We start from the raw sequence: 27,496 nt of genomic DNA on the forward strand, positions 1-27,496 counted from the left end.
TCTCTGAATTCATGAAGCCAGCTTATCTCAGCAATTTATTTCATGTAAGAAACCCTTGTTGGGTCATAATTACTTTGTGCTTTTTTTTTTTCTTTGTATGCAGCTAAACCTAATCATAAATGATCCACCTTCTAAGGTTATTCTAGCTTACAAGAAATAATTATTTAATTCATAGCATGTGTTTGTACCACCCATTAAGCAAATATATTTCTGTCTGAAGACAACTTTTTGTGACTGTTTCATTTTTTCTGGATTTATATTTTGCCTTTCCAACAAGTTATAAGCTTCCTGAGGAGAAAGCACAAAGTCGTACGTTCTTCGTCACTGCAATTTCTAGCAAATTGTCTGGCATAGAGTACGTTTAATAAATGTTTACTGTCTTGATTACAGCATGATTGTCCTTTAGAAAGAATGTGGGGAATTTAAAGTCTTTAAGACTCTTCACAAAGGGAAATAACAGTGTAAAGAAACATATGTCCTCTAGACACACACACACACACACACACACACACACACACACAGACAAAACTCAACCCATGAAGTGATCGCTCTGAGATGCTATGACTTTGTTTACTTGAGAAATTCCTACTTTGCTTTCTCGAAAATAGAAGTCACCAGCACAGAGACACCTTCTGGGCACACCAATTCATCTGTGTGTAGAGTCTCCCACTGATGAAGTTTGACCCCTAAAACACAATCTCATGAATGTGGAAGCTGCTTGCGCTAAAAGTCATTATTTCACAAATGCTTTCCTTCTTTGTCTTTAGTCTAAATGCAGAGTTCATTTACATTTGTGTAAATAACGTTTCACCCTGTGTTGAGCCTCTAGCTGTTTTTAAAAACCTTCAGCAACCTGAAGCTGTCTGCCTTTTTGCAAACACTCGGTTTTCATAAATTATCCTTAAAACATATCTACATGGTTCATGGGCTGTTAACTATCATAGAAAAAAAGGTAAGGGAAACCGAGGAAGAAAGAGAAGTTACATCTGTATGTCAATCAAATGCAGAAAAATGGAAAAAAAATAAACAGGAAAAACATTTACAATATCAAAAGAAAACAAAATCACTTTTTAATTTACTTTGCCAGTTCTGAAGCGAAGCACTTGCTCTTTCCTTATTAACATTAGTCTTTTGAGCAATTTTTTCCATTGTAAGCACTTTCTAAAAAATCATTTTCACACATTTCTCAGATACATCAATCCTTTCGGCATTCCTCCATGCACACATTATGGTACCCCAGCTCTAAATATAAAAGACTTTTATTATGTCCATTAACCATGGACATATGTGCTCCAAAAGTTTCCTGACACGCAGTCATTTGTGGTTTTTAAATTATAAACAGAAAATATTCACTAGAAAAATAAAACAGCAGCCTATACATTTATCTTTTTACATTTGAGTTTTGTTTTGTATATGACGAAAGATTGGATAAATGACTCTCCCAGTTGCCAGCTCCAGGAAGTGGGCATGCATGTGTTTATATACACACAGAGACACACACATATTCACATGTGTAATGAAATCCATGCACTGTACAGGACTCACACATCTGTGATAGCAGGTACCACTGTCTTGCTTCTAAAATAAGGGTACAAATTTTCCTAAGACTCACCAGGTCTCGCTCTGCATAAAACATTAAGTGGGGAAGCAGATAATGCCCAGTAAAATACTTGACAAACAAAGTCATATTTATTGAATGCGTTTATTTTAACAACCAAAAAATTCTAACAGCCTAACAATGCACATAAGTTAAAAATTAATTATCACTTAGTGATAACAAAGATAGTTGATTTACATGGAAAAAAGAACATTTACAATATGTTAATCCTTATTCACATTGTTGATACCGCAATAAAACACAATTTGTTTTCTTCATTTCACAAAAAAAAAAAAAAGGCGGGAAATTGTGCTTTGTCAAGAGGCACTACAAGAGAAAGTTTCTTCTTCCAAATAGATATTATATGACAGATATTGAATAAATAGACATATATGCATTGTAATTCGCAAAGATCTGGCAAGACCACAGGCTAAAATGCCCACAGATTCACTTAGAACCACTGCAAACTTGGCAGTGAAATTAAAAAATAAAAGGCAAGACTTAGCATTGAAAAATACCTAATAAATTTTTGGTTGAAGTGTAAAAGATACCAAATGCGGATGCCATCGATAGATGAACCACCTTGTAAGAGCTTGGCAAAATCAGTTTCCATTACGTGTACAGAGTGACCTTCAGCAACAGTGTAAGAAGACAATTTGGAAAGAGTAACTCGGAGATCAGGAAGCAGCAACCATGGACTTTCTGATTAAAGCTGCAGCATACTACAGAAATAGGAAGGATGGGGCCAGGGCGAACTGCAAACAACCATCCTTTTGCAAAGGTATATGACGCTCATGTCAAGATAATTTTTAAACATCATTATTTGAAAAAGTACAGGAAAATGTCCCTTTAAAAACTCCAGAGGTTACTGAGCAGCTAGAATTAGCTTGTATTGCAACATGTCTTCTCCCTGTATATTGTAAGTTCTGAGTTAATATCTACACATAGAGGTTTTTTTTTTTTTTTAACTCCTACCTTTTATACCTTTCAAATATATAAATAGTATTAACAGTTATATTACAATGTTTGTGTAGTAAACAGAAAATAACTTTCAAAGTGATATTGCATGAGGTCTTTGACAAGGTTTCGTGAGAGCACAACTCAAAAAAAAAAAAAAAAAAAAAAAAAAATCCAACCATGTGGGACTGTTTAATGACCAGTTTAAAGCATGGATTACGTTCACTAGGCCAGTCCTGAATGTGAGGTCTCCTCTTGCAATTACTGTAAGTAGAAGTGGAAAGTAATGCTTCTGGTGTTTCTCATAGGAAGCTGAAAGAGATCTGGAGTACTATAGTAGATTGCAGCTTTAATGCTCACCCCACTAAACATCCAGTCAGCATTAGTTCTGCTTTACATAAGGTAATTGCGATGTAGGTAACTGGGATAATGTTTTCTTTTAGGATGAGTAAGTGATTCTACTGAAATCGCTTCACATACTCTATTGCCCGGAGCTGCACAATGATTCAGAAACAGTTCTTGTTAGGGCTGTCATCCCAGGAAAAGGGACAGGAGAGATTAGGGACTGAAAATGTTTGATTAGGTAGATGGAATGTGTGCGAAGAAGAGGAAGCCCAAAGTGAAACAGAAATCAGAAATGTCTTTTGGGAGAGGGAAGGATGGAGATTTATTTGAGAGGGAGCCCCTTTAACTGGGCAGCAACTTCTTTTCTAACTTAATATTACACTGAACTATTTTCTAGTAAAAAACAAAAAGACAAAAAAACAGCAACAACAAACAACTTTTAAACGAGCAGGCTTATTAATTTTCAGATTTGAAGCCACAAGCAGGTAAATAAATTTCACAACAAAATGTGGCTCATACTATGAATTCCATACGTCCAATGTCAAAATGTCATTTGATCAAGACTTGCACTAATGGACAAAGTTTTCTCTGCACTGAATTTCAGTTTTACTTATTTGGAATTCCACAGAAATGCATCTGTTCACTACATTAATGACAAATTGAATAACGGAACGTAGTGAGTCATTTTATTGAGTCATTTTAAGTGTGCATTGTGTCTTTAAGAGTAATTTGACTTGTATCATTTTAATGTGCCCTGATTTTTTTCACTTTACTTTTTTTTTCTTTTTTTTTTCTTTTTTTTTGGCAGTGTTGGTTTATTTTGTTAAATACATACCTCAAAAATTACCCATTAAGCTGCCAGATAGGAAGCCAAAGAATTAAAAAAAAAAAAAAAAAAAATCAGGGACAAACACAAAAAATAAATAGGAATTCAAAAATAGTCACCCCACCCTGAGAGCAGGCCGCAGTTTATCAAAAAGCCAAAGCGACTCACTGTGAAGTGGTTTTTTTTTTTAATACATAAACAAGTCTTTTCTTTAAGAACTCATTTCACAGTCTATTCTTTCGGATTGTAAAGTCTCTGTCCCATGCAATTTTAATATATATATGTAAATATAGAGATATATACATATACATATACACACACACTTGTAGCTTCCTTCATTTATGTCGTAGTTCTTTTCATCCTGGAATTTGCCTGATTTAACTTCCGTTAAGTGCAAGGATAATGAAGGCAGAGTCTCCTGTGATTATAATGACTATGATCCAGTCATAGAGACGGGATAAAGTGTAACGCTTTAGTGTCTTTGCCAAGGCGATGTCTGATTCAGAAATACTGAACTTATTCAGTCTATAGGTGTATCCTCTGCAACAAAGAAATGTCCAAAAGGGTAAGAAAAACAAAACAGACAGACATAAAAAGACAAAAATAAAGCAAAAAACAAAAACGAAAACAAAAAACAAAACAAAAAAACCCAAAACTTTTAAAGAAATGAAAGCAGAAAATCCTTGGACCGATGTATTGCTTTGCCTAGTAGAAGTTCACATTATCTCTGGTCAATTTCAGCAGGTGTTGCCTTGCTTTTGTCAGCATTTTCCTCCTCAGCCTCCACTTTGTACATCTCCTCGGAGCCTTCCTCGCTGTCGTTCTCCTCTGACTCGGTCAGCAGCTCCTCGTCCTTATACTCGGCCACATCCACCGCTGAGCCCAGGTGCTCTTTCAGCTTCCCGTGGTGCTTCACGTGGTACCGCTGGTTCTGGAAGAACTTGATGATGGTGTGTTTGGGGAGATCCAGCTGGGCCGAAAGAGTGTGGATGGCTTCCTGGTCGGGGTACAGGCCTACATCATGAATAAAGCTTTGGAGGATCCCCAGGGCTTCTAAGGAGATCTTTGTGCGAGACCGGGGCTTTTTGGCACAACTGTCTTCAGTCGGAGGAGGTGGGGGAGGCGCTTCTTCTCTGGGAGGGGAACTCTCCTTGGCTGGCTGAGACTGCTGTCTATGAAGCACCTGATAATTAAGAGAGAAAAAAAATGAACATTGGACTCATGATTTTACCTTTGCAAAACCATCAGCCCTCTGAAATATGTGTTATCTATCTAGCACTGGAGGTAAGCTATCGTCATTTGTAAAGTCAGGTCTTTGGAAATCGTAAAAGCATTTCTGGAGATTTAGTATCTCACCTACAAAACATGAGGTTCATAATAGTAGTATCTGCCAACATTTATATTCTAAGACACAAAGTCAAGTCATTTGTTGCCTAAGGTCTTCTCACTTTAAGCAACCTGGCTTCAGAGTCTTCCATACCTTTAACCACCAAAATATGCCACCTCTCTGAAGGCTAACCACAAAGAAACTGGGCACAAAGGGGAAAGTATGGACTCTACTATCATGGCTTCAAGTTCATATTCTTCCACTTAGCTGAGTAACCCTGGACAAGTCACTTAATATCTTTAAGGCTCTATTTCATCATCTATAAAAGCAGGATAAGAAACTAACCTCCTAGAGATGTTGTAAGGATTAAATAACATAATTGTTACAAAAAACAGTGCTTGTCTTAAATCATGGATGGGCAAACTTCGTCAGGAAAGGGCAAGATAGTAAATATCTGAGGCTCTGGAGGGTCGATCTTTGCCACAACTACTCAATTCTATTCTATTGCAAAAATAAAGGAATATGGCTGTGTTCCAATAAGACTAGGTTTGGCCCATGAGTCATAGTTTGCCTCATCTCTGGCTTAGAGCAAACATCCAATAAATGACAGCAATTATTATCAGCCTCATAATGACTCTTATAGTGTTATAGAGGAATAATTGGTACTTAAGACAGGAAATCAATCCTTTGTAAAATTAGAAATGACTTTATATTCTTTTAGTTCTAATTTTGATTCTTTTGATTTTAAATGTTTTTTTTTAGAATGTGAAAATGTTCAAACTAATTTAAAGACATAACTGTTTCTTGAATTATGAATTTAAATGACCATTTTATACTTACATAGATGGACCTTCTCAATATCACTATAAACTAATCCTCTGTTTTGCATATACTTTCTAATTTCTGGGTTTTTTTTCTCCTAATGTTAAAGCTTTCTAGTTGTAATTTAAATAATTTTTCTTTTATTTCTACCTATTTCCCAATCATTTAATAACAAAGCAAAATCTTAGGTAAACTTACTCAAAGGAACTCAGTCCCAGCTCTCCCCACAGGCCTATGTGAGAAGGACTTTGTGGAGGGGGAGATGGAGCATGAAGTCCTGATGAGGAACTGCAGCCATCGCCCACACCTTACAGCTTCAGCTGTATGACAGAATTACAAGGTTACTGTGCTCTTCCCCACTAAAATGTGTCATGTTGGTTCCAAAGGCAAAGACCACATTTCCTATACTTGGGTCTAACTTCCTAAATCCTCCCAAAACTTTTAAGAAGAGTGAGTTCACTTAAAAAAAAAAAATCTCCTTTTACTATTCTCTCATATTTTATGGATCTTTTTCATATTAGAATAACAAATTAAACATTTTCCAGAGTTCAGGAGGAATAAATCCAACCAATGCAAAGAAAACACATCTAGTTACATTAAAGGACCATTCACACCACTATCCCTGCCATCTTTCCTGCCACCACCACACACTACCCATAGTCTTTTAGCTACGAAACAACAGCATCAAAGCAAGCATTTAAGGAAAAACAAAAAACAAAAAACTCTGCCATTTATCCTAGTCTTGAGGGCCATATGATGAAAAAATACTTTCCCACCAATGTGAAAATGTCAGTCTTTTACGTAGAACTTAACAAAAGTTAGGGCAGATGAACCTGTTACCTAAATAAGGTAGCAATAAACAAAAGAGGTTTAAATTTTTCAAGTAATAATCAAATAATAATAAAAAGGATAATCAGAAGCAAATAAGACTATCTGCTATAATAAGCCGATGGCTAGTGGCAGAAAGAAATCCTAAGCACAGGACTATAAAACAGTGGCATTAAAGTCCGTATAATGTTGACCAATTAAAATGAATGTTCTTAGCATTTTCCTTACCACTTTCAACTAAGAGTAAACTCATGTGGTCTGTTGTGGTAAGCTGGCATCAGCAAAAAAAGTGAGAGCTCTGTTACTTCAGCATCCTAATTATACCCGGCAGGAAAAGCAGAGCTCCAGGAGTGGGGGTTGGGGGACTGGTGCTGGTCAGGTCAGCTTTCATGGCAGAAGGATATTTGCTCTGAGGCCATGATCTGGGCAGTATGAGCACTGTAATAAGTAAACCTCTATGTCAACAGGTGAGGATTCTAGTTTTTGGGGAAAGAGAGACTGAAATTATGTGCAAAGTACATACTGGAAGAACATAGACTCAAGCATGAGTACTCCCCATTAGAGTAATTGTGGTAATTGGAAAACAAAAGAGAATTAAAATGCCCCATTTTCTAAATTATGCTTGCCTTCTGTAGTAAAAGTCAGCATAACGGTTCCATTTAATTGAATAATTAGATTGGTTCTTCAGGGATTTTCCACTGTGCACTGGTTAGATTTAAAGAGATTTTCCAAAACTATACTTTGAAGTTACTATAATCTTTCTGCATGATTGCATTTGTTCTTCTCCTTAGGTCCAACCAACTGGCCTGCTTCACTCCCCTTTATTTCCTAGAACTGAGCACTAGTAATACCTATGTACAGAGAAGCTAAACATGAAACAGAGAAAGAACAGTAAGAATAGCTACCCCTCACTGAATGTTTATTCTGTGCCAGGCGGTTCTAAGAACTTTACATGGATTAATTAACTGAATCCTGACAAGTTCCTCACAAAGGTGCCATGTGGATCAAGATTGAACTGGAAACATGTAGCATCTCCTCTTAATTCCGATTCGGAGGATTGGAATTAACAAACACGGGGAGTTGTCAGTCTGATAAAGGTTTCCAGGGAACAATGACAAGGCAATTGCCCATGATAGACTAGGAAGATGTTTCTCAAGAGAAGTAATAGTTAGAGAAATTATCTACAAAGTGAAATATATAGTTTCTGGTCAGACAATGTACCATAGTGAGTTGGGCAGCATGGTGACATCTACATGAAGATGGTTAAGTTATATCTTCTAGCATCTTCTAACAGGTAAGGAAAGAGCGGTCAAACCCTGAATGCCCAAATGGGCATCCCTTAAGTGAAACCGTCTTACAAGTTACCAAAGGAGCTGAGCTTTTTCTATTATACTGACACTTTTCTTTGGCTGTAAGTCCCTTTCAACCACAATATACATAATATCTGAGATTAAAAGATTCCCAAAGTTATCTGTCCTAACTATCTGTATTCCCCTAAAATGTTCTAATTACTCCAGGCAGAAAGTTATTGTCTCTAGACAATTCCTAGCAAAAGAACAACATAATTTCCTCTCTGGCCAATTGCTAAGAATCCGTCCTAATACCATGTAGTAGTTTATTCTAGTGGCATAAGTACTCTGAATGCAAGCAGAGCAGTGCCTAATGCCTATAAGATGGTCTTCTCTAGGCACGAAAGCCAATCCAAATCCTCTTCTAAAATCCTGCCATCTAAAGGGCAGAATCAAGTCATCTTTTCTTCACTTTCTCACATCTTGACTAAATAATGTCAACTCTTTTAGCCATTTCTTCACAGGAAAAGTTTCTGAACTCTCACTTAACTGATATTTAGGTTTGGGTTTTTTTTTTTTTTTTTGGTCTGAATTTCTCAGAATATCTTCTAAATTCCTTGTTAGTGAACTAGAACGAATCAAATTTGGTCTCTGTCCCAAGCAAGTGCCCTGAGAGTCATGCCACTGATTGCTGATGGAGGGACCTATAAGCGGTTTCATTCCCAGGCTCATTTGACAGTTTGGGCATAATCTTTTTATTAATTAGTATTTTAAGTCACAAAATTCACAATTACTCCAACTAACAGAATGCCCTGCAAAATGAATAAAATTTTCTTTCCAAACTAGTCCTTTGTGCTATCAGATTATAGTTTTCTGAGATTTTCTTCATATTAAGTTTAACTGAGCATCTTTCAAACTATTTATGAAAAGCTGGCAGGACCAAGGACTTGCCAGCATTACCTTTTTTCCCTTTTTCAAAATGGGCCCAGTGGAGGGGCAAAAAAATCCCCATTGATAGTACCTACTAACGCCAAGCATACAAACACTGCATAAAACCAGAAATGAGTGGCTATGTCCTCTGAAAGGTATGCTCATAGAAGTTTTAGTCATCACTGGAAACAACCCAAGTGTCTACCAGTAATAAGATTGATAAATAAGTTGTGGTATACTTATATAACAGAGCAGTAGGAAAAATGAACTACTGCTATATATACAAACACAGATAAATACCACAGACTTACTGTTGAGTGAAAGAAGTCAGATATGAAAGACTAAAAACTGTATGATTCCACTTATGTGAAAGAACAGGAAAAACAAATTAATATATAAGAATAGCAAAAAATAGGAAAAGCCTGCATTGACAGATCCCAGCATAACGGGTTTCCACTGAGGTTTACTGAGTAGAAGGGGGTGGAAGATAGCCTCCTGGGATGTTGCAAATATTCTCTATATTGACTTGTGCGTTTGTTAAAAGGATGTGTGTATGTCTAAAGATTATCAAGCTGTACAATTAAAATCTATGCATTTTACTGTATGCAAACTATACCATATTTCAATATAAAAGTTTTAAGAAATGGGCTTAGAAGTTTACCTTTATTTATCCCTAAGGCAAACACTCCTCTTCATGTGATTTTCCCAAGTAATGGAATATTTAATTCCATAAGGGTAACTATCCACTCCTTTTTACTCTCGATCTTTGCACACTGAAGCCTACCAACTCATCCTACTTCTTTTTTTGGTTTGGATTTTTCTCCATCAAAATTAAAGTTAATCTAGACAACAAATTCATTTCTGTAAAGAGAGTCCTAAATGGTTTATTTAAAAGCCTTTCTTATTCATAACTTCTGCTGTTGATTTTTCAGTATGACAAGCAGGGTTCACAGTAATGAAATTAATGAAATATCTAAGTAGATTTAATAACAATAATAATAGTAATAATAGGTGTTACCATTCATATAAAGCTTACTCATGAGCTACACACTGACCTAAATGCTATAAATATATTTAATGTTACTTAATTTTCACAGTACTCTTAGAGGCAGGCATTTTTACCCTCATTTTATGATGGGAAAATTGGTGTTCCAAAAGTGTAGATAATTTGCTTAAGGTGCAGAGTTTGTAAGCAGCAGAACTAGGCTTATCAAGCATATCTTATTCAAGGATATGTTAAAGCCCGTGCCCTTAAACATTATGGTCTCCTGACTTCTGTGAGTAAAATATAGAGAAAAATTGAAAAAAGTCTTTAGAGTAGAGGAGACAGATCGTAAATAAAATGTCAGGTAGTAATAAATACACAGGGCAATGCATAAGGAGGAAGATTGTGGGGAGGGGAAGTTATTTGAGACAAGGTGACTCAGAGAAGGCTTCCTACAGAGGCAGCACTGGAGCCCAGGCCTGAAGGATGTGAAGCCCAGCCATGTGGAGAAGCATTCTAGATAATAGAAAGGCAAGCAAAAAGGCTGCAAGGCAAGAATATACTTGGTACATTTGCAAAACCGCAAGAAAGTCAGCATGTTAGAGTTGTGCTGCCCAATACAATAGCCACTAACCACATGTGGGTATTTACATTTAAATTAATTAAACAGACAAACAAACACTCAGTTCCTCAGTCACATCAGCCACATTTCAAGTGCTCCATTGTATCACTTGTGCGATGCCATGATGGACAGCACAATACAGAGCATTTCCCTTAGCACAGAAAGTACTGTTGGATAGTACCACGCTCCAGCAAAATGACACCTGAGAGCCACAGCCAGAGCATGGAGTGCTTGGCATTCCACCGTCAGGGTAATGGAAAGCCCTCACAGTGAACTTCATTCATAAAATCTGAGATAACCAAAAATATACTAAGACCTGAAAACTACTACTATTACTAGAAAGATAGGAAAATATTTATATAATTACTTTGCAAGAAAATTTCAGTTTGTAATATACTACTGGATTTTTATTGGAGGATTACAAATAGCAACATTATCATAAAAACAGCCAGAAGTATGCATTGGCACTTCTACCCTCCAAAGAAGTGTTACTTTACACTTAACTGATTGCTGTCTTCTTCATCAGAGGTGTTCATCATACGCGAAAGAAACGATGTTAAAAACAGCCCTGGTTAAAAGAATTTTTTAAAAAGTCTATCCACGTATCATCAAACATGTATGGAGTATCTACAATAATTGGACCTATTAATTTATACAGCTTTTTAATAAGAAGTCCTATTTCTAACAATTAAGGGCTGATGAATAAGTTATGGGTAGGAATAAACAAATAGAAAGTTAAAAGTTTATTTGCTGTAATCTCTCTGGGCTGAAATATGACACCTATGTCTATAAATGGACATGAAGATAGCAATGAAGAATGAGAAGTTATAAATATACTCAAAAGAGACATTAACTGCAAATGAAACCCAAAAGTTCCTTGCCGAGTCATAAAGCACAATTATAATATGGACACACGTTGTTTCTCTGCCTTCAAAACCGAAAAATTTGAAAACAAAAAGACCTAATGGTACCATGACCAAAGTTGACTAAGAAAGATAAAGCAGCTCTTCTTAAAGGTCTCAGTGTTCAAATGGATATTGAAGGCCTCAATGAAAACCAGCTGGGAGCCATGTGTAAAATATAATGCTTTTTGCCTGTAGGGAAGGAAGTGAGATCTTGAATGATTAAGTTTAGGAAAGTATATAATTCACTGTATCATTATGGGGTGAGCTGCATTACTTATAATATGCCAACACTTTGTGGTCTTCTTTTATAGAGAAAATGAGAAATTCTTAAGGAGGTGACTGTATAAGGTGGTTGATCCAGTGTAGTAATGGGTTAAAACAGTTTCCCAGGTGGTCACATCTGTCTCTCTATGACAAGTCTCACCCAAAGCTTCAGGTCCTGTAGGGTAAGGTACATTAATAGGAGATGAGAACACAAACAAGATGACTTTTATCCACGTTTATTTTGGGTTAGTATTAGAATTATTTTAATTTGTAAATAATTAAAATTAAAGTAAAATTTAAAAAATAATGTTTAATTTTACCTCATTTTTAGAACAGAACATAAACTAGGTGATCCAAAAAAGGAAAGCATTCTTCTATTAAAAGTTCTAAGAAAAAAATACTTAAGGCCAGTCATGGTGACTCATGCCTATAATCCCAGCACTTTGGGAGGCCAAGGTGGGCAGATCACTTGAGTTCAGGAGTTCAAGACCAGCCTGGACAATATGGTAAAACCCTGTCTCTACTAAAAATACAAAAATTAGCCGGACATGGTGGCACACGCCTGAAATCCCAGCTACTTGGGAGGCTGAGACAGGAAAATTGCTTGAACCCAGGACGGGGAGGTTGCAGTGAGCCGAGATCATACCACTGCACTCCAGACTGGGTGACAGAGCAAGACCCTGTCTCAAAAAAAAAAAAAAAAAAAAAAAGTGTGTGTGTGTGTGTGTGTGTGTGTGTAGGTGTGTGTGTGTGTGTATATATGAGAAATCATTAAGGAGGTGACTATATAAGGTGGTTGATCCAGTGTAGTAACAGGTTAAAACAGTTTCCCAGGTGGTCACATCTGTCTCTCTATGACAAGTCTCACACAAAGCTTCAGGTCCTGTAAGGTAAGGTACATTAACAGGAGATAACACAAACAAGATTTTATACACACACACACACATATATATACACACCTTTTTTTTACTTAAAAGTAACAATTGGTTGAAAGTCCTTATGCATAACTCAATTAGAATTTGTTGAATAGATGAATGAACACAATGAATACATGCTGTTATTTTTTAAATGGACTATATATAAAATATCACGTAATTGAAAGTTTCAAAAACCTAACTGTACCCTCTAATATTCCCCTTTTCTCAAAATCAGCACTGGGGACAACTAATTTTGGCCCAAAATTCAGTGAGGAGAACTTTAATGATTAATAACTAATGTAAATATTAATATAATTATTTTATGTCTCTGTCACTATTGGACAGTGAGCTACATGTTGGCATACCATATGCCTGGGACACAATTAGTGCTCAGTATCTTTGTTCTGTGGCACTGCATTCCATGTTCTCTCTTCTTTACTTTCAGATCAGTTATTCTTTTTCAGCAAAACTAGTTATTACTTTCCTTGCTATTATTCCCTTTTAGCAAAACATTCTTTCCTGTGTAAAAAACAAAAAAACAAAAAAAAACCAAAAAACTTCCTAGGGCACTGTATAACTATAAGATGGCATTGTATACACATGGTAAGGAGAAGTTTTGAGGTCACAAAGTTCTGGTTTCAAATCCAGTTTCGACTGCAAAACCACAACTGCTTAGTTACTAGCCTTGTAACTCTGAGCACATTACTTACTCTCTCTGAGCCACAGTGTCTGTTAAACTGTAAAATCTTCATTGTAGTGCTTGTAGTGATAGGAGGGAAAGTGAGATAATACATGCTAAGTATGTAGCAGCAAAGTTCTGAAGTCGTAAGTAGGGTTTCAATTAGTACTAGCTATTACGAAACGTGAGAAGGACTTAAGAATCAGGAGTATAATGTGTCACTCATATTTTCTATCAACATGCTTATTACGAAAGCATCAAATTCAGAAATCTTTTTCACCCCACAGATCTACAAATAGGCACATCTACCGATAACTTTTCTTATTTCTTTCACTCAAATACTACATACATCTTTGTACTTAAAATGGCACCTAGCACAGGAAAGTTGCCTCTGAAGCATATATTACATGAAATTGAGCCTCAAGTTATACTCCGTTTAAGTTGACACCTTCTATACATACAGCTTGACATCCTCTTAGGAAGACATTCTTTATCAACGGTTCTCAAAGTGTGGTCCATGCAAGAGGCCCATGCCATCAAAACTATTTTCATAGCAAATCCAAGACATTATTTAGAACATAAACATAAACTTTTTGACCTTGCTGAAATTTGCCGCGAGCTCGTGGCCGTGAAAAATACAACTGCCTGGATCATTTGGTGCTGCTGCCTTGATTGTTGCAGGCCAGCATTTCCCACCAGTGCTTTTGTACCATCTGCAAATTTCAGCAAAGTCAAAAAGGTAAATAATGTCTTGAATTTGCTATGAAAATAGTTTCGATGTCATGGGCCTATTGCATAGACCACACTTCAGAATTTGCAGATGGTACAAAAGCATTGGTGGGAAATACTGGCCTGCAACAATCAAAGCAGCAGAACCAAATGGTCCAGGCAGTTGTATTTTTCACTGCCACAAGCTCACGGCAAAAATGATGCCACTTTCATTTAAGAGCATCTTTGATGAAGCAGTAAAATTGTATTACTTAAGTCTCAATCTTCGAGTATACTTCTTTTTAATGTTCTGTGTGAAGAAATGGGAAGTGCATATGAAGTACTTCTGTAGCATACTGAGGGAAGATGGTTGTCTTGAGAAACAGCACTTGTGTGATTGTTGGACTTGAAAGCTGAGCCACCCATCTTTGTCATGGAGTATCAATTTGACTTGAAAGAACTAATAGACAGACTATGGTTATTCAGATCTGCATATTTGACATTGTTTTAAAAATCAAGTGAGGCTATCACTCCAGGAAGAATATCTGACAGCATTTGTTGCCAATGATACCTTTTAACCTTTCAAGCAAAACTTAGAATTTTGGGAAAACTTGTAGTGGTCACCATATGCTTAGTAGTTTCCCAGTACTTAACTTTTTTAATATTAGTGGCAATTTAACAAATATGTTTGGTTTTGCCTTTAAATATGTCATATAATAAAATGTGCCAACATTTGTAAGGGCTGCATGACCTTACAAAATACAGTAAACCTGTAAGGTGTTATAAAGTTATGAATAGGTAAAAGAGAAAGTATAAAAAGTTCAATATAGTTTTAGATTCAATTCCACTTTGCAACTAACCATTAAGAAACTACCACTTGTAGAATGTTGCTCTAGTATCAAAGAAGAATATCACAATGATGTGAAATGCAGATTAAAATATTTCTTCCTATTTCAGTTATATGTGTACCTGAGGCTGGATTTGCCTTATCGGCGTCAACCAAAACCACATATTGTATTAGACTAAATGCTGAAGCAATTATGAAAATCCAATTGTCTTTCATTAAGTCAGACTTTAAAATACTTGCAAAAGTATATAAAACAATGGCATTCTCTTATTTTCTGTTTTTAAAATATATTTATTGTCAATATAACGTTTACATATATGCATATATAGTTGACCCGCCATATCCATAGGTTCCATACCTATGGATTCAACAAACCACAATCAAAAATATTCAGGAAAAAAAGAACGGCTGTGTCTGTACCCAACGTGTACCAACTATTTTTTGTCATTATTCCCCAAACAATACAGTATAATAACTATTTACATAGCATTTACACTGTATGAGGTATCAGAAGTAAACTGAGATAATTCAAAGTATATGGAAGGATGTATGTACATTATATGCAAATACTACACCATTTTACGTAAGGGGCTTGAACATCCATGAATTTTGTTATTTGCAAGAGGTCCTGAAATCAATCCCCCCTGAATACAAAGGGATGACTCTGTATTATCTATAATGATTTTTAAATTAGTTAGCATTTAAAGAATTCCTCAGAATTAATTTCTAATATGGTAATATTGGTAAATATAACACATTATTGGGGTCCTCAATAGTAAGAGTGAAAAGAGATTCTGAGACCAAAAAGTTTGAAAACTTTGGAAGACATGAATCACGCTCAATAGTAAAAACATCCTTACTTGAGTCAAATCACTTGGGAAAGCCTTAGAGAAAGAGTGTAGGAGAAAATCACTTAGGAAAGCCTTAGGGAAAGAGTGTAGGAGAAATTACACATGCATTATGATTTATCTCTTGACTTTATCACACAAAGACATTTTCACAGGCAAAACATATTATCCTAGATACACAACTCAGCACTATTTCTAACTTCAAATGATGTTACTTAAGTTGGCTCTTATGATTGTAATTTCACATCCTAACATTATAGGACTTATTAAAAAACCATGGTTTAGCTTTGTTGCTTTTTTTGGATTACCCAGTATCCTAAGGTCAAAACTCAGGAAATCTGTTATTAAAAAAAAAAAAAAAGTATCCATGAAGTGATGACAAATTGCAGACTACAGGTGTTAGATTACATTTTGACTCCAGGCAGATTTAATATAAGTTGGTTCTCTTTTACAATTGCTCTTAGCACATACAGCTATAGGAAGGGGATTTAAAAAAAAAAAGAGAGAGAAAGAGAATAAGAAAAAAAAAGTGGTGGTCAATAAAAGAAGACCATGTCAAGAGAAATCAATACAAACAAGCAAAATGGTAGGAAGTCTGACATGGAAATATGTGTTCAATTTCATCCAGCCTTAGTCTGTTTTTTTTAAAAAAAATATTGTAACCAAGATACTATGGGAACACTGTGTATGTTTTTAATGCAGTTTAATAATTGTTTCTCAAAATAAACACTTTGGTCAAAGATAAAAGCATAAAAATATTGTGACACAATAAGCTGTTAAACTTGGGTTTTAGAGGAAGCATGGTTTTTAAAACAGCCTTTGGCTTATATCATTTCCTCTTTGGTTATAAATTGAGAACAACTATACGAACAGCTTTGGTATAGTTTGTTGGGCGTCGGGGGGAATGGCACAGTCATTAATCTGATTGCTGGGAGTGACCAGAATCTGCAAACACTGAAGAGGTAGGTGGCTGAGTGAACTGCTTCTTCAGTATAAGGAGATGAGTAACTATATCAAATAGACATGAAGAGAATGTAGAAAACAATCCACTCTCCAGTTAGTACTTGGGGAAAAGCATGGACACATAATGTATCTAATGGCAATTATTCCTTCCCCTTCATCAGTACCATCTGAGAAACAGGTTTATTTGATCATCTAGGGCTAACATGACCAAAACGATTTCACAAAAACAACAAACACAATCCATGAGAAGACTGAGGAAGACCGGACCCTTTAGGACAGTCCAGGCTGTGACCATGTGTCCCTATGCCTGGGAGACGCCATCCCTAGCCCACCTGCCGCATTCTCACTTGCCTGACATCCATAAGCACTAATTTCTCCCTGTTCTGACACTCCTCCATTACTCTTCACAAAGTATTCTCAGAACACAAAGCCTAGCCTAAAAATTCACAGCAAAGGCCTATCTTTTGAAGACCCAATTCAAGGCACAGATTAAAGTGTCTTTAAAGACCTTACATTTGGTTAAAATGAATAAAGAGTAAGAAGATGGAAATGAGCAGGGTAACAATTACCTCTAGGATTCTGATTTTTAAATAAATGTGTGACTTGCTTCATGGGTATAATTGAGAAAAAAAGTGTCTTTAGCACCAGCATACATGAAAGAAGATGCTCTTAAGTTAAACATAACCAGGTAACTAAATGAGGAAGATGAAAGGTTAGGATGACTTGGTACCACAATCCCAATGATATTAAAAGAACCAACCTGGAAATCTGTAATACTTCAGCAATGGAAAAAGGCTAAGAAAGAAAGACGTGCAAAGGGTTCAGATTAATCATGATCCATCAAAATGCTTAAACAGTTAATCCAGCTGGCTAAATAATTCTCAAGTGAAGTAAAAATGTGACCCAAATGAAAATAACTTCATCAATGCCAGTGACACATGATTTGTGAGCTCTGAAGCTTGTTTTAAAACAGATTCAAGGTAAGCTTAAAATAATAGAATACAGAGACCACTTCAGATAAATACATTTCATCCAGTAAATTTAACCAAAGCAGAGTTTTGATTCCGTTTAAATGAAAATGTTTTAAGACACATGAAGGAAAAGAATAGATACATTGAATAAGAAGAGACATCACCTAGTCAGCCAGGAAGTGTCAATGAAGACTTAAATAATGATTCCTAAGGTAAAGCACCAAAGAATCAGAATTCAAACCATTTCCAAATCCCTTTATAGTATTTATAAATCTGGTGATGAAAAATATAAATTGAAATCATCCTATTTGGAATAGGATGATTTAGAAACAAGGATAATATGGAGGCGTGTGGTGGGGGGCGATTATCTATGTATACTTTCAGTCATAGGATCTCAATAAATTATGTAAGCTTCATTGAAATAAAGTATTACTATTACTGATTTACACATAGATTATTTAATATGACTCCGTGGTCATATATCAGATTTCTGTAATTATTTAAATCCTGTAATTATTTTCAAAGCTCTTTATCATCTTTTGTATTTCTTATTTCTTAAAAAGAATGAAATAATCTCACAATATTGGCAGGTACTATTGTATTTATTCTTCAGAAGAAGAAACAAATATACAAAATTGAGCTCTGACTCCAAAATGACATACCCCTGAGTCTAACATGTAACAAATATATGCTTACTGCTGTTTAGCTAGTTAATGGAGAAAAATACAAAATTATGTTCTGTTTCAATCGAAGTTTTTAGCACAAATTTCTTTTAGTGTGAATAAACACTTTCAACTAAAATCTACTAAACTCTAAGAATAACACTATAAATGACAGAGGATATTATTCAATATTTCAAGTTTGGAATTAAAAGTGAAAACAACAAAAATGTTAGCAAAAATTAGAATACCTTATGGGGAAGTTTCTCTCCCAAATGTCCATTTAGAGTGGATTATAAAGGGATTTTTACATTTCTATCTCTGTGTACCATTTTTACAAAGCAGACACCCAATTTCATCAAAATTTGCTAGCTCAAAAAGAGAGACCCTTCCTGACAAACCTCAGCCAAGAACCAGTTTAGGATTTAAAATCCCCATAACTGCAATGGCACTAGTGACATCACAACTGAAGTGTTTTACAGCTTCTTAAAAGAGAGGACTTCAATTATTTAAGGAGAAAGCGTGTTTGGATGAGATGCTTTACTTCAGGGGAAAGAGATGAAAGAAGGTAATCCATGTGTTTGAAGCCTCACATGAGGCTATTTAGAATCCCATATTAGGCCACATTTTCTGTATAATTTTTACAGTTGGGGTACTCAGAAGTCAGAACAATCTGACAGTTATGGTTAGTGAAAATATTAGATGTTCACCAAGAAAATACTACCTCAGCATATTTTTTGCTTTCTGAATGTAACCACTTAATAACAGGACTTGAGAAAACTGCACTGCGTGAATCAAACACATAAAAGTACAAATATGCCTTTTATAGAAAGCAAATCTTAAGCAGTGCATTATAATCAACCACTTTGGTAAGAGAAAAAAAATATCTAGCATTACCACACCACTGACATATTATAGTTTATTATACCCAAAAGTCCAAACTGGGTAAACAAAGTCAAATGATCAAAGAAGGGTTTTCGCCTCAAACCATGAGGCAGAGGCCATTGATCTCTAGGGAGAGGCAGCAAAGATTCCTGGTGGCTTAGCTCTTAAAAGGTATCAAGTGAGAGCTTATCAAACATAGTCTTTAGTTTTCAACTTCATTTAATTTCATCAGAGACTGGCTTTCTTGGTATTATTTCCTTTCAAGAGAAAAATAATATGGAAAAATTAAATGATGTGAGGTAGAAACTTCCCAAAAGTTTGGGCTCTTAATTCTAGGGTATGCTTTTCCATTTTAAACCACTTTTAATTTGTTATGGGAATATTGATTTTGTATCCTCCACATTAATGATCTTACTACCTGAAACCAGGTATGGATAGACTTTTCCTTCTCAACTTTGTGGTAGGTATATCGGGGGAGAAGTGAAAAGCCAACAAGGACAGGCACTCTTGTTTAGATCACTGCTTTCTCAAGAAAATAAGTCTCCTTTTCCCAGGGTGCCAAGGATGGTCACTGGGAAGAGAAATCTCAGTTCCCAATTCCCTGGGGCAAAGTAACTGGACTGGTGACTCCTTTTCCCACAAGCAAGAGTCCAGTCTCCGAGCAGCACAGGACCATGCTACTCCCACAAGACCATTCCGCATTCTTTTTTTTTTTTTTTTTTTGAGACGGAGTCTCGCTCTGTCACCCAGGATGGAGTGCAGTGGCCGGATCTCAGCTCACTGCAAGCTCCGCCTCCCGGGTTTACGCCATTCTCCTGCCTCAGCCTCCCGAGTAGCTGAGACTACAGGCGCCCGCCACCTCGCCCGGCTAAGTTTTTGTATTTTTAGTAGAGACGGGGTTTCACTGTGTTAGCCAGGATGGTCTCGATCTCCTGACCTCGCGATCCGCATTCTTATCTACTCAGATTCATCAAACAAGTCCAATTGTGTCTCCACACCACATCTCCTTGGTTGTTCTCAGCATATTTGCTTACCCTGTGTAGGTCATCTGCAGAAACTGGAACTGTCAAGTTATTATACTTTCAAATGTGGATATGCTTCAGGGTGGATTTAATTTAATAGCTGGGAACTCAGTACAAAACAAACATTCTTACAAATGACATTAGCAGGGAATTAATCATTAACGCTCTCAATTGGTGCTCCAAGACCAACCCCCCAGGTTGCTCCAGCCAAGATCTGAGAGTTCTCACTGACTCCTTCCCCTCATCTGAAACTCCACATTTAGTTGATCCCACGTGTTGCTGATTATTCCTTTTAAACAGTTCTTGGATTAATTTTCCCTTCTCCAGATGTACTCCCATTGCTGTAATTCAGACTCCTATAATCTCTTGCCTGAATTACTCTGACTTCCTCCCAACAGGCCTCCCTGTCACAGCCAACCGAACATCCTGCTAAAGGCCCAGTGGCCTTCAGGTGGTCTAGGCCTCTTCTGCGTCCAAGAAGGCCCCGTAACCTGACTGCGGCCTGAGCCCCTGCCCGTCCTTGCTCCCCAGCCCCTGCCTTGCAGGCTGTGCTCCAACAACTCTACACTGGAGCCCCCAGACTCATGCTGTGTCACCCTTTCTTGGAAACCTCTGATGAATCTGTAAGGGCCATGAGCAGCACTACTCCCTGGAAGCCTTCTGAGTTCTCCAACTCACCAGGTTTGGGGCAGGTGTGACCCTTTTGTGCTTTACTTTCTCTTATTTACACACTGTATTATAGTTATCTGCTCTCATATCTGCCTCTCCACTGATCTCTGGGCTCCTTAAGGATAGATTCTGTGTTATATTCACCTCCACATACTCTAAACTTAGCACAATGTCAAGGCACTGTGCTTTGAATGAATATATACATCTACACGGGCAATAGCCACATTATACAGACTGAAAGACATCCTAAAATTTAGAACACATCTAATAGTCCTAAGGGGAAATAAAGTATTAAGTCTACGTAGGCACTCACTAAAAATACACTTATTACCGAAAAGAGCTGAATTATCATAGTTTATAATAATTTGATACAGGCACACATACACTTTGTATAGGTTAATAAATGCCATACTGACTCACATAGTTCTTTAATTTCCCCCCAAAAAAATCTGATTGAAAATTATTAACACTCAAGAGACATTTAAGGTATTCCTATTCTCAGGGATAAAAATGGACATATTCATCAGTTTGCTTCTCTCTCCCTCCCCAGTCTGCAGAAATATTTCTACTATCACCAGAACTTAAAGGGCCTGCAGCAGACAGCTTCCATGACAAGAAAAGTTGCTGGAGGCAAAACAGCAAAACAACAAATAAAAATGAGAGAATCCATATAAGACAAACAAAGGGAACCTTTAAAAACAATACAGAATTTATAAAAGCCAGAAGTATTTGTTTAAAAATGGATCATATGTATCACAATAAGATTCTGAAATGTCAATGGCTCTCAACTGAGCAAAATATGAAAGAATATTGCCTATATACAAAATACTATAGAAAACACTGAATGTCCTGTCCAAAACACATATTAAATGCCAAAATGATTTTCTTTGGAATGGAATGAACAAAGAGAGCCTTTGTGAAGAAACAACAAAGAAAAAAAGTAACAAAATTATTTCAATGTATATATTTTTTTGCCCACACTTTGATTTAACCTCTATAGTTCCAACACCACATATTCCAAAGTGAGCAAAGAGAATGGTTTCAAGTTAGAGCCACAAACTGTCTTTACTGCTTTTTGCCTGTCTTTGTAGCTTACTTTGACTTTATCAAAATTTGCTTCTAAAAATATGCAACTGAAACTAAATAAATAATGGAAGTTAAGAAAATCTAGAGGCCAAATATAAGCCATTTCATTTATACTTACAGAAATCAAAAAGCATTTTGGCATTAAACAACATTTTTTTTAGGGTACAGTGCTTTTAGGGCATTATATAATTACCCTTACTGAGAGTACAGTTTTTAGCTTTGTCAGGGTCGCTATTGGAATTATAATTCCATGCTGAGCAGAGTTCTATCAAAACTCTATTATCATATTAAAACATTTGAGTAGGCCAGGTGCGGTGGCTCACATCTGTAATCCCAGCACTTTGGGAGGCCGAGGTGGGTGGAACACCTGAGGTGAGGAGTTTGAGACCAGCCTGGCCAACATGGCAAAACCCAGTCACTACTAAAAATACAAAAATTAGCCAGGTATGGTGGCACACGCCTAAATCCCAGCTACTCGGGAGGCCGAGGCAGGAGAATTGCTTGAGCCTGGGAGGCGGAGGTTGCAGTGAGCCAAGATCACGCCACTGCACTCCAGCCTGGGGGACAGAGCAAGACTCTATCAAAAACAAACAAACAAACAAAAAACCAACAACCAAAAACAAAAACAAAAAACAAAAACCACTTGATCAAGGATACCCTCAAAATTCCAAACTTTCTATTTCTGAGAAGAGAACAGATTTAATGAGATATTTTGAAAGAAGAGCAGGTAAAAAGAATATTTGTGAAAAGCAATGCTAAAATAAAACCACTTCATATGGCAGAAACAGAAAAGGCAAAATTTACCACATATAGTGGAGCAATGGGTATTAAATAATCATCTCTGAATAAACTCTACAAATCAATATGGTCCTTTTGGTCTACATTAAGAATGCTATTGCCTAAAGGAAACCTCTAAGGTCAACCAGCAATTAACTGAAAGGTTTTGATTGAAAATGCTATTGACGGCTTTCATATCAGACAGCTTCCTGGTTATTATACTTCATGGGCTAAGTAGGTGCCAAGACATTAAACTGTCAATAATCTATTAATACTAGACTGCTACGCTTACTCTCCCTGAATCTGGGCAGGCAAACGTATTCAAGCCATGTACCTGCTTAGAACCAATGCAAATTCCCCAACCCTGATGTGGAAATCATATTTTTATTATCTATCAGTTTAAATGTCTAACAGTGTTGACAGAATATAAGAAAAATATGCAGATAATAAATGCTTATTCAGATGAGTTGAACTAACATTTGTTTTTAAAGAGATGGCTAAAGGGATAGAGAACATGTCTTGGAATCTGACTTCCTTTCTAAGCCATATTTAACAGTTTCTAAATTGAATGTAATAAACACTTTACAAAGAGAAATGAGAAGTTATTTAAAGCGAGGCTTATAGGTCCTTGCCACTCAGCATCTGGAAAGCAGTTATACATTGGGGAGTGGGGGAGAACTTTTAATGAATTTAATAGAGAAAAAGCACTTTAATTAAATGCTGTCAAAGTAGATTGTATTAATGACGGTACACAGAGGAATTTTAAGCCAGCCAAGTTTATTTAGCAAATAGAAACGGGGCTTTTGAAGCCTGCAAGTATTTATGTTTCCGCAGTTGCAGTACAGCTAGATGATGGTGTCAAATGAAACTGTTGAGTTATTAGATATGATTTTATTTATTGTGTATTATTAAAGTTTCAAAAGCCTTAGGGGAATTAATCTCATTTTCAAAATGAAACACCACATTTGATCACAAAGGGTTAAGAAAAGAGAATACTGTCCCCCAATTTTTTTCTGTTCCCTGGAATTTTGATGCAGGTGAATGGCTAGTGGGGACAGCCTTTTCTAGGTTCATCCAGCCAGAATTCACTTTATTGGACAGTAGTATAGTAGCAAAGAAATCAATGACAGTATTTCTCCTGTGAGTTTTTCTCCTGTTTTTTTTTTTCTAGTGATTTGCCACCAAACATAATTCATTCTATTATACTTAGCAGTAAGCTGAAAAATGACCAAAGCTCTTAAAAATCTCCATGAAAATTTGGTCGCCATAACTTTCTTAATCAAAAACATGAGTAGCCCAAACTTCTACAAAGGAAAAGGTATCAAATGTTTGACTTGGGGGCAACAGGAAAAAAGGGGTCTTTCTTAGTATTTTCTATTCAGAAGTTGACCACAGAACAAACCTATTATTGATAATATTTTTTAAATAAACAAAGAAAATATGAGCCTTAATGCATGAAAAATGTAAAAGATTGAAAAGTTGGTCTGGCTGGAAAATACTATGCGTGTGTCAAAATGATTTTCTCTACCATTTGTAAAAATGTAATTATCCATGATATGCTATTACCCATGATATGCTACAAGGGTGAAGGATTTCAAGTAAATCCATTGGAAGCTGAGGATTCGCTTTTGGTATTCAGTCTCTGACACCATGTCTGTGAGATCACAAACCACTGCCATGACTTACCACATTCTTCTTGCAGTTATATATATACCCTTTCAGCCTGTCTTTAGCTTTTAATTCAAAACATGAAAAGGGGGGAGAAAGGAAACGTCTGAGGGTGGGAGAAAACAAAACAAAACAAAACAAAACACAAAACACAGCATCTATTTCCTTTCAAGAAGAGAAAAATTATCACAAATGCTTTCAACTTTCTAAATAATTAATCTAATTTTTAATGCTCCCCCCCAAACTAGTTATTAATATCATATGTTTGGTCTGTGTCTTTGTAGCTCTGGAATTTATAAGTAACTCTGCGTTTCCCATCTCTGCCAAGATGTTTCCGACTAATCTTTGAAATGTTGCAAATGCAGATGAATATGACATGAAATAGGAACTGATTACATACACTTTCTATATGTGAGGAATGGCAACCCAGAACACAGATGACAGTTACATGTTCATATGGTAGAAAGTACTAACTCTGCTTCATATATGCAAATATATAGAGATCATCAAAGTACAGCATACCACCTCTATTACATCTGTATTAGGAACTCAAATTGGTTGATTTCTTATCAACAAAATGACAAGAAAATTTCTTCTTTCCTGGTAAATCAGTAGTTCTAATACGAAGATCTATTGAAGAATTGTCAACTGACAGAATATCCTGATGCATTTGATTCAGGTTATGTTTTACAACCAAAGAATCAGTTAATTTAGTTCTTTCCTTTCATTACTATTTTAACTTACTAGATATGCTGTTGAACTATTTTAGCCCCTATCTCCTTGGGAGGTTTTCATTTCCCATGATGCACCCAAATAAGAGTTCCTCTCAAAAGTATAGCCCTAAATTACACCACATGGAAATATTTGGCATTGGCCCACCAAAATTCCTTGCCACTCTTCTCTTACCACATTTTTGAGTACACTATTGACATGCGTTGTTAAAAAAAAGAAATGCAAAACACTATACTTAAAAAAAATCCTTGCATGTGAATACTGCATTTATGTGGTACATGTTCACTTTAGCACCTTCTACTCATTTTGATCCTAACAGAAACAGGAATACCTTTCCATATTCACATATATTTATCTTTAAGAGTTCACATCATAGATTTTAGCTCCCTAATTTACATTTTTTTTTTTTTTTTTGAGACGGAGTCTCGCTCTGTTGCCCAGGCTGGACTGCAGTGGCCGGATCTCAGCTCACTGCAAGCTCCGCCTCCCAGGTTTAGGCCGTTCTCCTGCCTCAGCCTCCCGAGTAGCTGGGACTACAGGCGCCCGCCACCTCGCCCGGCTAGTTTTTTGTATTTTTTTAAGTAGAGACGGGGTTTCACCGTGTTAGCCAGGATGGTCTCGATCTCCTGACCTCGTGATTCGCCCGTCTCGGCCTCCCGAAGTGCTGGGATTACAGGCTTGAGCCACCGCGCCCGGCCCCTAATTTACTTTTTAAAAAAAAAAATTGACTCAATTTTGAGGTGTACTGTTTGAGTCTGTCATATCTAAAAAAATAACTGTTAATTTGTTCCTGTTTTCTACCTGGAGTCCTCAAATATCTTGGGTGTTTGGCACTAGGAAATCACAAATTATGGACCCATTATGCTACAAGATTCTACAAAGTTGATTCAACCAGATACTCAAGTGAGCTTTGTAAGCTGCATAAGAAAGAAATATAAACATGTTTGAACATGAAGAAATAAATTTAAACTAAAGGAAAGCATGACAAGGAAAGAGTAGAAAAAACTGCTATTTAAATAAACTCTTTTTGTTATCTGGGTGATCAAATAAGCTGTATTACCAATCAGACAATCAGTTCTGGAAACACCTGACTTTTCTTTCATACAATTGTTTTCAGCAAGTTTTGTTTATAAAAAATAAATAATACACGGATGTCCACAGAGCTTGAAATAAAAAAGTTAACTGGAGTCTACTCAGTGTTGCGCTGGCAAATATTTAACAACTGGGTCTCTAAAGAAAAAAAAAAAGCCCCAATTGAATAATCCACCAATTTTTGTAGCGCGAATAATCCCACCACAGCCAGTTTCATGCTGCCAATGGTATAACAACCAGCTTTTGAAATTCCTAAAAATTTAACAATTGGCTTCTGCGAGCCAGAGTAGGCTTTCTCCAGCATACTCTGACTCTACTATGAAGAAGTGAGACCACTGTGCTGGTCTCTTCTGACAAGCCACGTACTGCTTCTCAGACTTGCTCACTGAATTCCTTTGCCTGGCCTGACTTACCTGTCATTTTCCCAGGCCCAAAGTGATTATTAGGATGAGCCCAATGTGATCCACAATTCCATAAAATATTCTACATCAAAAGGTGAAGGGTTATATGATTTGCAGTGAATTTGATCTAGAAACAACTTGTGAGGAAATTGAACTTGTGACCTTAGAACTGTCAAACCTATCTAGTTTGCTTGATCTCCCATTTCTAGGGTCAAACCAAGTAATAATAAAATAAATGAATTTCAGAACTTCGGCAGTTTTCCTTTAATTGAAAGTGTGCTTTTCTATCATTACAAGGGGAAGTTCCAGACTTCAACTTAATAAAAATCAGCAGTAGTTTTCAGCTACATTAGATTTCCACACTAAACAGAAACAGCTGAGAAGCCACAGTAGGTAGGTTTGGTTACGACAGTTTAAAACTCAGTGGCTGGCTTTCTCTTGCAATTGCCAAAACTATCAGTCATAAGAAAATCAACTGGGTCTCTGAGTCCAATATAAGATGTTCATAATCTGCTAGAGTGTTGCTAATTTGTTTCTCCAAAATGCATTTGAACCTCCCAGGAGCAAAAGGTTTTTGTTTTGTTTTGTTGTTGTTGTATTTTACACTCTCATTAAGATACGCAAATGGAAATTAGAAATGGATGAGCCAACTCACAGGATGAGTGTTTTAGATACAAGCGGTCTCTGCAATCACCTAACTCATGTTGCAATAATTTAGAAAACAGTAGATGGAGGCCAGGCGCAGTGGCTCACACCTGTAATCCCAGCACTTTGGGAGGCTGAGGCAGGTAGACTGCTTGAGTCCAGCAGTTCAAGACCAGCCTGGGCAACATGGTGAAACCACATCTCTACTAAAAATACAAGAAATTAGCCAG

General features: G+C 36.5%; 1 protein-coding gene across 4 annotated transcripts in view; it reads right to left on the reverse strand.

The window, feature by feature from the left end:
- Window positions 1-1,683: 1,683 nt before the first annotated feature.
- Window positions 1,684-27,496, reverse strand: part of SATB2 (SATB homeobox 2) — a 194,134-nt gene continuing 168,321 nt past the window's right edge. For 2 of the 4 annotated variants that reach the window (XM_009182706.4, XM_003907774.4), the window contains one exon: window positions 1,684-4,908. In XM_009182706.4, coding sequence (XP_009180970.1) covers window positions 4,447-4,908 — 462 coding nt within the window. In that variant the 3' untranslated portion in view covers window positions 1,684-4,446. The remainder of the gene's footprint in view (window positions 4,909-27,496) is intronic. The other 2 variants (XM_009182702.4, XM_031651447.1) reach the window with 1 other exon arrangement.

Source organism: Papio anubis, chromosome 10, assembly GCF_008728515.1.
Source record: "Papio anubis isolate 15944 chromosome 10, Panubis1.0, whole genome shotgun sequence".
In the NCBI taxonomy this organism is placed as follows: Eukaryota; Metazoa; Chordata; class Mammalia; order Primates; family Cercopithecidae; genus Papio; species Papio anubis.